This window comes from Diaporthe batatas (assembly GCF_019321695.1).
Source record: "Diaporthe batatas strain CRI 302-4 chromosome Unknown Contig00005, whole genome shotgun sequence".
NCBI lineage: Eukaryota > Fungi > Ascomycota > Sordariomycetes > Diaporthales > Diaporthaceae > Diaporthe > Diaporthe batatas.
The window spans coordinates 1,158,953-1,174,079 of record NW_025408552.1 but is presented as its reverse complement, the minus strand read 5'-3'; the positions used below and the strand labels follow the sequence as shown (position 1 = coordinate 1,174,079).

The 15,127-nt window shown below is 54.2% G+C and overlaps 5 protein-coding genes across 5 annotated transcripts; 2 read left to right on the top strand and 3 right to left on the bottom strand.

Annotated features, from left to right (window-relative positions):
- Window positions 1-500: 500 nt before the first annotated feature.
- Window positions 501-3,493, top strand: KVR01_005029 (uncharacterized protein). The gene is made up of 2 exons (XM_044791738.1): window positions 501-1,352; window positions 1,501-3,493. The coding sequence occupies exon 2, from the start codon at window positions 1,521-1,523 to the stop codon at window positions 3,357-3,359; it is 1,839 nt and encodes a 612-aa protein (XP_044645474.1). The 5' UTR covers window positions 501-1,352; window positions 1,501-1,520; the 3' UTR covers window positions 3,360-3,493.
- A 2,129-nt stretch (window positions 3,494-5,622) lies between these two features.
- On the bottom strand, window positions 5,623-6,275 carry KVR01_005054 (uncharacterized protein). Its single transcript, XM_044787643.1, has 2 exons — window positions 6,085-6,275; window positions 5,623-5,995 (listed from the first exon to the last, which is right to left on the bottom strand). Exons 1-2 carry the CDS (start codon window positions 6,256-6,258, stop codon window positions 5,657-5,659), a joined length of 513 nt encoding a protein of 170 aa, XP_044645499.1. The 5' UTR covers window positions 6,259-6,275; the 3' UTR covers window positions 5,623-5,656.
- A 1,820-nt stretch (window positions 6,276-8,095) lies between these two features.
- On the top strand, window positions 8,096-10,133 carry KVR01_004949 (uncharacterized protein). The gene is made up of 4 exons (XM_044793661.1): window positions 8,096-8,909; window positions 8,981-9,400; window positions 9,476-9,650; window positions 9,719-10,133. Exons 1-4 carry the CDS (start codon window positions 8,166-8,168, stop codon window positions 10,048-10,050), a joined length of 1,671 nt encoding a protein of 556 aa, XP_044645394.1. The 5' UTR covers window positions 8,096-8,165; the 3' UTR covers window positions 10,051-10,133.
- Window positions 10,134-10,174: 41 nt separating this feature from the next.
- On the bottom strand, window positions 10,175-11,360 carry KVR01_005615 (uncharacterized protein). The gene has a single exon (XM_044783660.1). The coding sequence runs from the start codon at window positions 11,303-11,305 to the stop codon at window positions 10,301-10,303; it is 1,005 nt and encodes a 334-aa protein (XP_044646060.1). The 5' UTR covers window positions 11,306-11,360; the 3' UTR covers window positions 10,175-10,300.
- A 1,537-nt stretch (window positions 11,361-12,897) lies between these two features.
- Window positions 12,898-14,376, bottom strand: KVR01_005097 (uncharacterized protein; the record flags this gene model as incomplete). Its single annotated transcript, XM_044781760.1, has 1 exon — window positions 12,898-14,376. The coding sequence occupies one exon, from the start codon at window positions 14,374-14,376 to the stop codon at window positions 12,898-12,900; it is 1,479 nt and encodes a 492-aa protein (XP_044645542.1).
- Window positions 14,377-15,127: the final 751 nt, after the last annotated feature.

Here is a 15,127-nt window from a genome sequence, read left to right as displayed (position 1 = left end):
GAGACCAAAATGGCGCTCTTCACCACCTGTGTCCATGAGCCTTGCAAGAGTGGAGGTGTTGAGCGGGAAGAAGACGCCTCGTGCCGTGTCCTGACTCGTCTTACATGGCAGAACCGTGTTCCGATTGGAGAGTTCAAAGACAAAATCCATCGCCACATGGTGTGTCTGATTATGTCCACGGGAGTCAGAGGCGCGCAGCATATGAATGCGTATGCCTGCTCGTATCTGACGTACCCACCGTTGGGCCTCGTGTATTCAGGGCTCCGAGGTGCGGAGTGGACCACGTCTGCTTGGGTTGGCCACAGACGCCGTGCCTCGTATGTTTCCACTTACACACTTCCAAGACGGTCCTGTCAAAACAAGCTCGTTCGCCGATGGCAACATGCCATTGCAAATTCCTCGGGTTGCCTCTGCGGCTGAAAGGGATTCCACCTACCTGCCATGCGACATCGCATTATAGGCGCAGGTAAGTCGAAAAAATGCTCGACATGGGCGGCGACAAGAGATGCGCCAAGCTCGGTCCCTGCCAATGCTGTTTGCCAGTGTGCCAGAGCAGGGGATCTGTGGCGCTGGGGAGGGCAAATGGCAAATAAGCTTCTGCTTGCCACGGTCAAGCTTCCCCGCCCAGTCGGGCCGTCGCAGCTCTGCGAGAGGGGACGGGCTGACGGGATGGGACGAGAAGGGCATGGCATGGCAAAAGAAAAAGCAGAAAATTCAAGCATGCTAGCGAGGGAGGCTAACCAAAGATGATATGAGATAAACGGGCCAGGTCGTGGGAGCATGGCATGATGGCACGATGGCTACTGGTCTCGACGATCCGGGCCAATGGTTGGTTGGTAGGATCAAGACCACGGCCGGTAGGCACATCTAATCTTATCAGATCACTCACGCTGGAGCTGGACTAGCCACTGGCCATTGCTGTTTTTGAACCCTGGATCCCGTCCGTCGTCCACTCTTTCCCAGCACCTGCATCGGGTGGTGGGGAGCCAGGGGAGCGTTGCACGCCCATATGACCGACCGGCCATGGTGCGTGGCTGCGTGGGTGGGTGGCAGGGTGGGCAGGTGGGTAGCATGCCCCAACCTGGGGCCTTCCCCGTCCATTACTAGTCGGCACGAAAACTCAGACGGTCTCTGGCCAGAGATCGACCAAGTTGCATTTGTGCACACAAGCGTCGGGCACATTACAAGTATGGCCTGCACCCCCGGTGTCTTATCAAGCAGTCACGCCGCGAGTTGCCAGTGCCCGGCCTTCTCGCTCTCCTTTCTCTCCGCCACGCAACGCCCAAAGGTCCTCCTCGTTTTTCCTCCAATGTCTGATGGCCAATATAATAAACAGGCCTCTATAGACTGAGGTAAGAACACAGCTCATCTGCAGGCCATGTGCATGATCATGGATCTCTGTCGATCGTGAAGCCTCCTTGAGGCGGACCCGGCCCATATGCTTTACACTCACTCTGTTCTGCTGTGGACTTCACTGACTCGAGCATGGGCGTGTTAAAGCACGCAGAAAGCCGCCCACCATGAGGTTCCTCGACAAGTTCAAGCTGCCTCACGACACAAATATCGTCGCATCAACAGGGCATGAGGGTGCTCCCGCGGCTGACACCAAGAACGAGCACGATGTGGAACAGCCCAGCGCCCCCGAGACAGACTTCAACTCGTCCTCAAGGGCTAGTCTAGAGGAGATCAACGAGAAGGAAATCCAGGCAAATCCCGACCACGTCACCGCCGATGCCGCCCTTGGTGTGCAGAAGGCTGAGGCCGCCGCTCTCGTCTGGCCGAGATGGGCCCTGTATGCGACCTACGGCTGGATATGGGTCTGTTTCTTCATGTTGGCCCTCCAGCAGGGCACCACCGCCATACTCAACATGAACGCCTACGCGAATTTCATGTCCGCGCCCCAGATCGAGACCGCCAACATCCTCGCCACCATCGTCGGCGGCGTCATCAAGCTGCCCATCGCCAAGCTCCTCAACGTCTGGGGCCGTGCCGAGGGCTTCTTCTTCTTCGTCTGGGTCTATCTGGTCGGCATGATTATCATTGCCTGCAGCAACGGCCCCGACGCCTACGCTGCTGGCTACGTCATCTACTGGGTCGGCTACGATGCCATCTACCTGATCATGGACGTCTTCGTTGCTGACACCTCCGGCCTGCGGAACCGAGCCTTCGCCTTTGCCTTTGTCGGCACCCCGTTTATCTGCACCGCCTTCACAGCCCCGCTGGCTGCGCAGAGTCTACTGAACATGACCACCTGGCGCTGGGGCTACGGGGCCTTTACCATTGTAATGTTCTTCGTCTTTACGCCCCTTGCCGTGGTCTTCAAGTTCTATTCGCTCAAGGCCCAGAAGCTGGGTCTCTTCAAGCGCGAGAAGAGTGGGCGCAGCCTGGCCCAATCTCTTGTGCATTACTGTCATGAATTTGATGTCGTCGGCTGTGCGATCCTCATGGCCGCCTTCATCCTGTTCCTGCTGCCCTTCTCTCTGGAACAGTATGGGAAGGCAGGCTACTCCTCAGCCAAGTTCATCGCTATGCTCGTCGTCGGTGTCTGCCTGTTCCCGGCCTTCTATGTGTGGGAACGATACTTTGCTCGACACCACTTCATCCGTTGGGAGCTCTTCAGGAGCCGCACCGTCACTGGCGCCTGCTGTCTGTCCGCCATCCTGTACTTCAGCTTCTACTCGTGGGATCTATACTACCAGAACTTCGTCATAGTTGTATACAACCTCGACCTGGCGATGGGTGGCTACATGGGCCAGATCTACAATGTCGGCTCCACATTCTGGAGCGTCCTGTTTGGTATCTGGGTGCGACAGACCAGGCATTTCAAGTACACCGCGCTGTTCTTCGGCCTGCCGCTGATGATGCTGGGCGCCGGCCTCATGATCCACTTCCGCGGTGCGGACCAGGGCATCGGCTACCTGATCATGTGCCAGATCTTCATCGCCTTTGCAGGCGGCACCCTCGTCATCAGCCAGGACATGGCTGTCATGGCCGCATCCGACCGCGACGGCGTGCCCATGATGCTGTCGCTGATAGGCCTTGCCTCCAACATAGGGGGAGCCATCGGCCTGGCGACCACAGGGGCCATTTTCAACAACACGTTCCCCCAGGCGCTGCTCAGGGCGCTGCCCGCCGATGCCAAGGCCGGGTACATGGACATCGTCACCGGCGGTTACCTCACACAGAAAACGTACCCCGTGGGCAGCGCAGTCCGCACCGCAATCAATTATGCGTGGGGCAACTACCAGAAGCAGAGCTGCATCGCGGCCACCTCCATTTTGGTTCTTGCTATTCCCTCTATTGTGGTTTGGAAGAACTATAATGTTGATAGGAAGCAGAACAAGGGTGTGCTGATTTGAGCAAGATACCCTTCAGATTTTTAAAAGGCAGGATTGAGTCTTCTGGTCGATTTCAAGGGTGAGGTGCATGATTTGTGAGCATTTAACCAAAGGATCTGGTAATATGTAATATAATGCAGTTTTTCTGAGCTGAATCCACATCGAACCCCCACATTGAATAACATCAGCCCCCAGTTGGCCCCGTTAATCCGTACACATGCTATGGGTATGCGACCCTTATACATTAGTAAACACTTGAATCCCCAGTTGACTATAGCCATACTATTAGAATGCTCTAGGAACTTAATATCTCTAAGTGTCGGTCTGTAAAGTACGAGTAGGCCTAATCGATGAGGAATTTCAAGTTGTTAGTTGCTACCTAGCGTGAACTAACAAGAGCCCCGAAAAGAAATGATTAGCTACGTAGATAGTACCTTGCCGTATTTTTACCTGGGGGCCAAAACAAGTAATACCAAACATAATCAACATAAAACCCTGAAGTGTTGTTGCACTGCAGCTCGAGCTGAAATGCAGACAACAGGCCACGGCCGTGGTTCATGTCCTACAACGACACCTTGTCCGTTGTATTTCAGACGCACGAAGCCGCCGCCACAGGGGGATTCCAATGATTTCGAAATGTTATAAATATCTACATATGTCTATGAAGCACCAACTGGATATTACGTCGCCGAATGCCGCAATGCCTCCAAAATCTGTGCCAACGGAATCTACTACCAGTAGTATCTTGTGTCCTGACACTAAAGGTATGTGGCCTGAAGCTCTAAGATCATTCGAAGAGCGCTGGTCGCAGGAAAGAATCCGGAAAGTATATTAGCAGCCTCGGTGCGATTCATTTATATAGCGACCATTTTCAGACCTAATCTCACCGTATAACTCCTTTACGGCGTTCTAGTTAACGCCGTCATTAAGACGGTACCCCTTAGCCTTATCTATACATTGCAAGGCTGAGGCCACAAGCACCTATCATATTATAACTATTATTATTAGTATTATATTCTTTCTAAGCGCTAGGTCTTGAGTGCTTACCACCGTATGAAGGCGCTATATATGTCCTTGGACGTATACGGAATAGAAGCGAAACCACATATTAGCAGCAGACGTTTCATCATCTTCAGGCGGATACTCAAGACGCTCCCCATAACCAACATCGTCTCATCGTTGACAGCCGCCGCTTCGGTCGGAGCCTTGACTTTCGAAGAGTTTCATCCGACCACTACCACTCTCTAGTATCGCGCATCCGAGGCGCTGTTTGCAAGCTGCGCGATTGCGGCCGTCACTTCAATCCTGCTATCAGCCATGCTGCTGTTCACCTTTGAGACAGTTGAGATGGTTTTGATGAGGGATTATTTGCTTTATATGGACGCCTATAATCTTCCTGGACTGGTCGATTCTCGCGTTTCTCCTTGGAATCACTCTATGGTACATTGAGAAGGTCGATGTTGGGAAGGCTATTTTGATTGAGATTCAAATGGGTATTATGCTCGCCCTCTCCCCCTACGCGTCGCTCTGGATGTTCGTCATCTTGAGGCGCAAGGGTGGACTTGGTAATCAAGAAGCTTTATTAGCGGATCTCAGGGGAGTTGTATGATCATTATGGCTGTTAAAATGAAGGGTGAGATGTACATCTTCGTATGCATTGCGCCCGAATCATTCTTGTGTGCCTGGTAATTGACATTATCTTCATTTCATCTTGGCTTCCGAGATTGTTCATGAGGTCAAATTTTGCTGTCAATTACTACAGCCAACAACCATCTCTAATGGCATTTCTCAGGGGTCATCTAGTAAATCGTATATGTGCACAGCAAGGGACGAGGAAACACTCAAATCTGTAGCTCAAGAAGGCCTCAACGCCACCTGAGCATCTCACCAGTGATGATACCCTGCCGAGGTAAATGACTGGATCGACGTCATCCTAAAATTCTCTTGGATAGGGTGAACACCGAGGGAGCAACTACTGGTTGTTGAACGTACCTGTAGAGCGCATTTCTTTTTTTCCTGACAACAACGCTTGCAATGAAGGGGCTCACCCTGTAGTACATACATAGCCTCAAACTTCAAGCAATGGGCTACCACGCCATCAACGGTGGACGCAGCTTAGGTACGAAAGAAGTTTGAGCATAATATGCTTGATTTGATCACATTACTTGGGGTATCAAACCCTCAACCGTCATCATTACTAAGTCATAGAGAAGAGATCCTAAAAACCAATCCTCGTATCCCAAAGAAGCCTTTCTGGAACTTCATGAAAGAGACCACACTCCCAAGGAGTGTCTAATAACCCATCCCAATGATCCCTCTTAACCCTGGAAGTCGACCGCCTGGCTCGCGTCACCGGCGGACTTCTTGTCGGTAGCGATGTTGTTGTCGAGCTTCTTCTGCTCCTGGGCGATCTTGTCTGTGTTGTCCTTGCCGCCCTGGGCCTGCTGGATCTGGAGATCGAGGACCTCGAGTTTGAGCTTCAGGACCTTGTTCTTGATCTTTCCCACCTGCAGGGCGTCTGCGTCGGCGCCGCTGGCGGCAGCGATGGCGTCGTTGAAGCCACCGGTGTCGACCTCTGCGCTCTCGGCTACCTCCCGGGCGTCGCTGATGATCTGGGCGTCGGCGGGGTCGACGTTTGCCAGGTCATTCTCGTCAATCTAATAGCAGGTGTGTAAGCGGTTGTGTGTGTGTGTGTGTGTGTGTGTGTGCAGTGACCGGGGCGTGCGGTGGGTGTTGTCGGACTTACAGGGAACTTGGCCTGGACCTCGGCGAGTGCGTTTCCAGCAACTCCGTCGCTGACCTGGAAGTCGGCGTAGCTCTGCTTGGTCAGGACCGCGGCACGCTTGTGGTTGCCATCCTGGGCGGTGGGCAGAGCCACGACCGAGGCGGCGAGGAAGAGAATGGCAGTCTTCATATACATGTTGGCTGATGTGAAGGAAGGTGGTTTTGTCGTATGAGAGACGGATAAACGAGTGGAAATCGAACAGATGAAATTAAACAGCACAGCTGTGTTGAAGAAAAGAGACGGGATGAACGGTTGAGAGGATGTTTGGATGAGTGAGTTGCGGGGTGATAGATGTCCTGTTGTACCGCCGGATGAGAGGAAGATCTTATAGTCGTTCGCGAAGGTTGTCAGGCGACGTCGTCGAGAGCTTGGCGAGCTAGTCCTTCAAACTCTCGAGACTGTTCCGAGCTTGACGCCGGGGTGGACCAGGGGAGGGGGCAGGAAGGGGGTGCAGAGACGCTTCTCAGGAATTGTCCTATGCCTCATGTCGAGAACATGGCCAAGACCTGAAGTCCACAATTACTGCAGAGCCGCAATAATGCGGCCGGTCCGTTACCGAGCACGACAGGCATGAGGGAAGGGCATGACCTGGGAGTGGTTCGTCCAGCAGGCGGCCCTTGACGAGACACGACGGGACGTACCCCTCGGCAGGGATGGCAGCGGATGAGGCAGAGCCAGATGCAACAAAGGCGTGGGCGCGGCAAACGACATGATGTTCGCGTGTTCGCAGATCGACGGCCAGTACCACGGACCCAATGAGGATCCGTTTCCTACAGGGCGGACGCCCAGGAATAGTCAAGACCAGACAAGCTCGGACAAGCTTAAATGATCGGCAGGCACATCTTGGCCTGATGTTGGCGGGTAGTGGTTGTTGGGACGAGGGCGGCAATGGCTTGAGTTGGTCGGTCGTCTCGTTGGTGTCGCACTTTGTGTGTGATCTCAGCCGGGATGCCGGGGTGAGGGCTGTTTGAGGTGTGGGGCTCTGGGGTGGCTGCTGCGACGTGCGAGGCAGCTCGCTTCTCCGAGGGCCCCTTTCTCATCGTTGAACGCGGGCGGGCTGCATGACCATGATTTGAAGGTGACATGCGCCGGCGAAGCATGAACATCCCTTCATTTCCCTGCGAGAGATGGCGTGCATCTCTCAAGAGATGGGATTAAACGCCAGCCTGGACGAAGCCAGCAAATTGGCCAGCCCCTGTCTGCATTCGGTAAAGACGCCCCCGTGTGTCAGGGAGTCAAGCTTCGGTTTAAGGTTGCAAGGCGTGCCCACCACGACTTGAGCCTCATCGATTGGTACGACACTGGACGACAGGCATCTTTTTTCCCTCCAATCCCCGCCCTTGGCCGTCTTCAAGAATAGGTTCTAATGCGTATGATGAGCAGAGTGCAGGTTCGATAGTAGCCCTCGGCTTATTGCTCAAGGTGGATACCAAAGCCACAAGACCATCCAATCATCTTACACGCATGGCCCACGGCTGCAGAGAAAAGATATCCTGTGCAAACGGGAATGGCTCTTGCCGAGCATGTTTACCAGGTTTGATGTTCCTACCCCGCAGTTCTGGAGATCCTGCTGTAGTGGTACTCGGTACGTGCGACCCGAACTGTGGTCAGCAACATCATGCCGGGGGACGGCCCATGCTGCATCGTTATCTGTACAAGACTATTCTAGGTGTACGGAGTAGAACACTACCTGGGTAGTACGAGCAATGTCTCGTGGGACTACTACAAGATGAAGCTATTCCGACTTTCTTCCTACAGACCAGACTCGCCCTGGTATGATGGTATGACTTGGCTGCAGATCCAGGATGAACCGCCGTTGGGGTAATCTGTACAGCAGGCGGGCATCGTGCCTATGCCGCAGCTTACCGCGCCGGCAACCCCGCGCCGTTGTTTATCGCAACATTGCCGACGGGTCGGCCTCCAGGTGCCCGTTTATATCTACTTAGATATTTTTGCCAATTCCTGCAGAATACAGATAGTGGTCCCAGTCCCAGTCTCAACATCATTGTGCTCGCCCATGCCAGAATCCCCGTGCCGTCAACATGCCCCACAAGTCTCTCTACGCCGACGTCTCTATTCCTGACGTCGACATCTTCACCTTGTTATTCTCGCGGCCGTCCAGGCCCTTCCCCGATACCAAGGAGATTCTCACCGACGGCGAGCGACCCTCCCGCTCCTACACCCTCGCGCAGCTGCGCAACGCTGCCACAGGGTTTGGAAAGGGACTCCAGGCCCTCTGGGGCTGGGAGCGCGGCGACGTCCTCGCCTTCTACACGCCAAATGATGTCGACACGCCTGCCCTGACCTGCGGCGTCCTCTGGGCCGGCGGTTGCGCCTCACCCGCCAACCCGCTTTACACCCTCGACGAGCTGACCTTCCAGCTGACCAACAGCGGCGCCAAGGCCCTCGTCACCCAGCTGCAATTCCTTCCCACCGCCAAGCAGGCCGCTGCCAGGGCCGGCATCCCTGGGGACAGGATCATCCTGCTGGGCGAGGAGCGCGACCCAGAGGGCAAGATCCGCCACTGGAGCAGTATCAAGCCTGCTGCTGCTGCGTACCACAGCCGCTATGAAAAACCCAAGGTGACGCCCAAGAAAGACCTGGCATTCCTTGTCTACAGCTCTGGCACGACGGGCCTGCCCAAGGGCGTGTGCCTGACGCACTACAATGTTATCTCCAACCTGTTCCAGATGGAGGCTCTCGAAGGGGTCTATCTGAAGCCCTCTGGCGGGCCTGGAAACGGAGGCGATCGGCTCCTCGGTGTGATTCCATTTTTCCACATATATGTAGGCTGGTCCCGCTGGCGATGAACACCACGAGCGCACAGAGAGTTATGCAGGCTGACCGTAAACCACAGGGCCTGGTGAACAACGTGTTTATGAGCATGTACTCCGGATGGCAATTAGTAGTGCTCTCACGTTTCGACCTCGAGAAGGCCTGTCGGCTCATCCAGGACTTTAGACTCACATTCGCCTACATCCCACCTCCGGTGGTCTTAGCTCTCAGCAAGGAGTCGGTGGTCGACAAATATGACCTGACGTCCCTCAAGATGCTCCACTGCGGCGCGGCGCCCATCACCAGTGAACTGATCGAGGTGGTATGGAACCGCCTCAAGGTCCCAGTGAAACAGGGATATGGGCTGTCTGAGGCTAGTCCTGTCTCTCATGTGCAGCAGCCTGATGAGTGGGCCAAGTTTATGACCTCGGTTGGCAAGCTGGTACCGAACATGGAGTCTAAAATTGTTGATACGGAGGGCAATGAGGTGGCCCTCGGAGAGGTATGTATCCTGCAGTTCTTGGTCAAAGACGTGTTACACAATCAGTGCACTGACATGAGCATATGATCACTACAGCCTGGTGAGCTCTGGCTGAAGGGCCCCAATGTATTCGGAGGTTATTTGAATAACGAAGAAAAGACAAAGGACGCATTCTCCGCAGATGGCTGGCTGAGGACAGGCGACGTTTTCAAGATGGACAAGTACGGCAACTACTACTGCGTAGATCGACTCAAGGAACTGATCAAATACAGTGAGTCCATCTCCACCCGGCCCTTTTTGAGCACCAGCGCAGCGGACAACTAACACAGCATTCCACAGAGGGTTTCCAGGTCGCCCCAGCCGAGCTGGAAGGCCTGGTGGTCGGCCACCCGGACGTCACGGACGCGTGTGTCATCGGGCTCTACGACCCTGCCCAGGCGACGGAGCTCCCGCGGGCCTACGTGACGCTCAAGGCGGGCGTGGCGCAGGATGCAGCCAAGGCGAAGGAGATCGCAGACTGGATGGCAGCCAAGACGGCCCCCCACAAGAGACTCCGTGGCGGTGTCTTTTTTATCGATGTAGTACCCAAGTCCCCGAGTGGCAAGATCCTTAGAAGGTTGCTGCGGGATAAGGTCAAGCAGGACGAGAGGCTTGCTGGACCGAAGTTGTAGCTTGTACTTTGTAGGAAACAGCTCCGGGCATCCTGTTCCAGACTCGGGGATTTTGTTCCGCGCTGTTGTCGATGCCATGCTCCAGGTAGAAAAAAAAAAAGGTTTCACAGCATGGTCAGACTGACTAAAAATGGCTGTTTATACATTCCTGTCTATTTTACAGCAGTCAAGCTATATTGCTTGCTATGTGTGGTCCTTACTATGGTATATCCCGTTGCGTGGTAGGAAAAGTCTAGTTCGCCCCATCTCGTCATGGCAGCCTCTCGGCCTCCTCCAGCAACTTCTCAACGCTGAACCTGGAGTCACCCTTGCCGAACCACTCAAGCAGCCTCTTCCTCTCGTCGGCCCTCTCCTTTCCAAGCGCGTCGTTCTTCTCGCCGTCCCAGCCGCCGTAGAACCTCTGCAGGCACATGACCAACCACCTCGCATCGTCAGGCTTCACCCCGCGGTCCGCAACGACGGTGCCCTGCATGAGCACGACGCGCTTTTCAGCGACCAGGTCGAGGTGGTGCGTGATGGTGGTGTGCGGGACGGCAAACTCGCCGCGCGTCTTGTACTCGGCCAGCTGCGTGAAGAGTACGGTGCTCGTGTGCGTGGCCGGGTCGAAGGTCCACTGCAGGAAGTGCATCTCGGCGCCCTGTTCCGGGTGGGGCAGCGGCAGCACGAACTGGGGGTGCTTGCGCGCCTCGGCCTCCATCGCCTCGTACGTGTGCTGCGGCACCACCGCGCACAGGTTCTGCGGGCTGCTCGCGTGCCGCAGCCGCCAGATTGCCGTCAGCTCGGGGACGGGCAGCGTGCGCGCCTTGGGCAGGTCCAGGATCTGGTCGAGCGACTTGACGCCTGATTTGTTCGGGTAGCTGGTTGGTTTTGCCGTCTGGTGGGCGGCGGCGGCCTCGGGTGTCAATTGGCCTTTGGGAGGAGGAGGAACAGAAGGAGCAGCGGTGGTGGCGCCGTTTGTGGGAGCTGGAGGTTGGTCCAGGGGAGGAATGCCTGGTATCGTAGCATCTTTCTTTCGGATCTCTTGTATCTTGTCGGCATAGGCCTTCTTCAGGTCCTGGATGTCGGCATGGCCCTCCTGGCGGGCCTTTGCGTCGAGCTTCTCGCGGTACTTCTCGAGGACGTTGCGGGACGCCTGCGTGGTGGCGAGGAATCGCACATCGTGGACTTGGGCCCAGCGCCGCTGGTTGGAGGCGCGCAGCGAGCGCAGTTGGCCGCCGAACAGGTTCCGCAGCGCTGGTATTCCTGTGGAGGCCATTTCTGTCCCCAGATCGAATCGAGCCAACCTTTGGAGGGTGAAGGGGAGAGAATTGATGCTCAAGCCCGATCTTCAGTTGGTGCAGACTGACGTCAAACTTGGTTGCTTACATAAGTGCTGAAGCTGCAAGACCCACTCACCTTGAAGCTCAACTCCAATTGCATGCAGCACATTCCCTAATAAACCACCAGCACATTCACGTGGCCAATTACCACTGCCAAACAATCTTTCATTGATCTTAAAAACTTCTCGCTATCTTCTCTTCAATACCCGGGCTCCAGAATCTCAAGAAACGTCTCTGCGCCTCCATATCAAGCTGCTCCTATCCTTTAGGACACTATAAGAGAAGTAATGGCTGAAATGATCAATTCATAAGAGATAAGTCTGCGGTTCTTGGTCGACACACTGGTTAAAAGATAATACAATATCATGAATATGCAAAAAGACAACAATTATGAGTCAAAAGCCATTCTACATTCCGTTCAAAGAAGACGAAACAAGTGCGGATTCAGCGCTGAGCACTACACATAAATATCGCCATTGCCAAGTAGGGTGGGAAGAGTACAATGATACCACCAATGATGCGACAATTCATGGACCACAGCTTAAGAAAGGACACTGGCCCACGTCACTTGCGGCAGTAATCAATGAAATCGTGTGTTACAGTCTAAATTAATCCCCTTCATACACCCCGGTTCAATTTTCCGGGCCATTTTGTACAGATTCCTTGGGAAATTGAATCTTCTCACCGTCCTTATAATCGTCGTTCATTGCTCTCGTGGTTATTGCGGACATTTGGAGCGAAGGCGGCAAGTTGATGGTCACGGTGTAGCAGACATCGCGGTTGGCCTCCGCCATATAAACCCCTGCTTCTACTCACTGTAAAACCATACGACCCACTTATTCGGCGTGTATGCCTTCATGGTACTGATGTTCGACTTCGATTTGCCAGCAGGGACTAACTATTGCTGTTGAGGGAGCGATACCTTGCACAGTTCTTGTCTCTGACGAGGGCGCGGGTTCAGACACGATGCTTACCATTCTTTTTTCAACTTGTTTTCTGTTAATTACTTGATATCACGGACCGAATTGGACATGGAGCTATGCCATGCTTGAGGATACGCTATGAGAACTCCCTGGCACAATGCCATGCACCTTTATTTACTTGGCGAATGGCCTGACCAAAGCATCAGGAAGGATGCAACCAACGGTCCTCCGAATAAGCAGCCGCTGTGGAGGCTTTATTTTACTGAAGCTTTAAATAATGCCGCAGTCCTGCATGCGACGGCTATGTTAGATCTTATGCAGTAGTGAAGAGAGAGCATGGCAACACCGCTGACGGTAACACTGCCAGTGTCTACTTGGAAAATCTCACAACCCCAGCGCTTTACGAGCTTCTCAGTCTCCGCTCTGACAGACACAGTGGTGGCTTGGCCTTTAACCTTCAATTCTCCAGTATTCAGTTAGCCACAGGACAGTTGACCTATATCTTGAGAGAAGCAACATGGCATGCCTCAACAAAGATCTTCACCTGGTGACATTACCTAGGCAGCACACCAGAACCTTATTCAAATATACTGCATATATTGTTTTCAAACGTCCTTTCCCCTCTCCTCGGCAAACCTCAAGAACTCCTCGTCCGTCTGAAGATTCGCATAACAGCTCTCCTCCAGCCCGAGACAAATCTCCAAGCCCTCATCCGGGTTGTCCTTGGTCGTCCTGGTCGGGAGGACAAAGAAGAAGCCCTCGAAATGCGGGTGCGGCCACCTCAGCGCGGCGGGCATCCCAAAACCAAAGTCGTGCATCTCATACGACTTCATTGTATGCCAGTCGAAAGCCATGCAGTCCAACCCCAGAACCCAGTGCATATCCAGCTCGACCCACCGCAGATTGGGACAAGAGCCCGCCCACCTGATCAGGTCTGCCACGTACTCTGGATCCACTTGGCTCGTCGCGGCGCGCACGGCGCGGGCGAGGAGGGGCAGCGTTGAGCCCAGGTCGGGCGAGAGCACGCGCGCGACGGTCAGCTCGGGAGATTGGGGCAGCGTGACGGCCACGCCAATGTAGTTTTCAGGGATGGCGGGCTCGGTGCGTCCCCGCGCATTGACGGCGTGGATGGCCTTGGATGGCGCCGCTGGGTCGGGCTTGAGCAGTGGTTGCTTTGCGCGGACGACGGCGCGCCATAGGATTGCGAGGAGCGCATCGTACGTCGACACCCAGCCCTCGCCACCGCCTGGCGCTTGCTTGATTGCCAGTGCCTTCAGCTCCTTCAGTTTGCTTTTCGGGACGTGCCATATTCGCGTCTTAACGACCGGCATCTGGAAGTCTGCTGGTGGCGGCGCCGGGGGCCCGTCCCTGGCCTTGTAGGTCGGGAACTTGTCCCCGAGCCTCTTTAGCTCCTCCGGCGAGGCAATGGTCTCTCCTTTGTCGCTCAGAAGTGTTCGCTCCGGCATCGTGGCTGCGTCTATGATGCCACCGGCTGTGCCATTGGAGACAGCATACGAGTTGCGCGACCAGCTTGTCAGCAGCACCTCACAGCCCATGCCGTCGGAGACTTGGTGGGTAATGGCAAGTGCCAGGATGATACCTCTGTCGATGAAGGTGACTTGGAAGGCGCAGACTGCTGGACCATCTGTCGAAATATCCTGCGCCGGGATGGGCAACTTTCCAACCACAGAGCACGGAAGCACCTTGCTTGCATCGAGCAGGTGGACTGGGAAGTCGTGTCTGTCAAGGAACTCGAAGGACTCGAGGTCGTTCACGCCATCTGGACCTGGCTCCTTGATTGTCAAGGTCACTGAGGATGCTAGTGTCCTCTTCACAACAATCCGGTTGGCTTCATTGTCAAAGTGCAGTGTGCCCACCAGAATCGGGTACTCAGCGAGGGTCCGAGAGAGGCCCTCGATCAGGTTTTCGAGTATTTGTTGCTTGTCTGCGTTGGGCTGCAAGGAAAAGACCTCGATTATGTGAACATACAGCTTTGGTTCAATAACATCTAGGTCTGCAAGTTGAACTACCTCATCTCGCTTATTGCCATATGGCTGTACTGTAGCCCTTCGGATGGTAGCCATGAGGGAAGACGGAAGCTTGCCTGAAAGTTCACACAAGAAAGGTGGAATGACGGAGGGAGGCCCAAGGTGATAAATCGCCGCTCAGTTTGCGACCGATGTGGGTACCTAGGTATGATTAAGCCTTTTTGGAGGTCAACGTCTCTCCTAGCACTAGAAATCATACGATATGTGTGGGTCTTATGTCTTTCCATGGGGATTTAGCGGTTTTATATGGGTAGCCCTGTGATGAGAATGCAGATATATGGAGACATAGCCCGTTGGTGAGAATGTGTCCTTGAAACTTGGCCCACTCAAGTGCCGAGTGCTAAGGCTTCTTGAAGTCCGATTACATAGAGAGTCTCGTGCCTCCTAGTTATATGAGAGCTAGGCCAGTCTCCTCGGCGGATACTTGCACATGCGAACCTCGATGCTACCGCACCTATTGGTAGAAGATAGACACGGGGTTCTAACTCCATTCCGATGCGGGTATGTGGCCGACATGTACGGCTACAGTCACACAACACCAGTCAGACCACATGGTTTCCACTTGCAGACGACAAGGTGCAAAAGCACTATAGCTGTGTTGAATTCGCTTTTTTCTTTTGGACTATATAAACACGTACTAGTAGTGACCACTGTTTTATACCACCTGGGCATGTTGTTATGATAGCTTGTGATATTCAGACTTCTTGGTCGTGACCATATTTCTGGGTTGTAGTAGGTGTTTCTGCAGGTATCAAAATGGCGAATCATCCACAAAAGAGACATGTAG

Excerpts from the sequence above, each read along its gene's own strand:
- KVR01_005029 (XM_044791738.1), top strand. The coding sequence starts at position 1,521 with ATGAGGTTCCTCGACAAGTTCAAGCTGCCTCACGACACAAATATCGTC.
- KVR01_005054 (XM_044787643.1), bottom strand. The coding sequence starts at position 6,258 with ATGTATATGAAGACTGCCATTCTCTTCCTCGCCGCCTCGGTCGTGGCT. Across the intron at positions 5,996-6,084 it reads AGGTCCAGGCCAAGTTCCCT|ATTGACGAGAATGACCTGGC; the intron begins GTAAGTCCGACA and ends ACCTGCTATTAG.
- KVR01_004949 (XM_044793661.1), top strand. The coding sequence starts at position 8,166 with ATGCCCCACAAGTCTCTCTACGCCGACGTCTCTATTCCTGACGTCGAC. Across the intron at positions 9,401-9,475 it reads ATGAGGTGGCCCTCGGAGAG|CCTGGTGAGCTCTGGCTGAA; the intron begins GTATGTATCCTG and ends TGATCACTACAG. Across the intron at positions 9,651-9,718 it reads CAAGGAACTGATCAAATACA|AGGGTTTCCAGGTCGCCCCA; the intron begins GTGAGTCCATCT and ends AGCATTCCACAG.
- KVR01_005615 (XM_044783660.1), bottom strand. The coding sequence starts at position 11,305 with ATGGCCTCCACAGGAATACCAGCGCTGCGGAACCTGTTCGGCGGCCAA.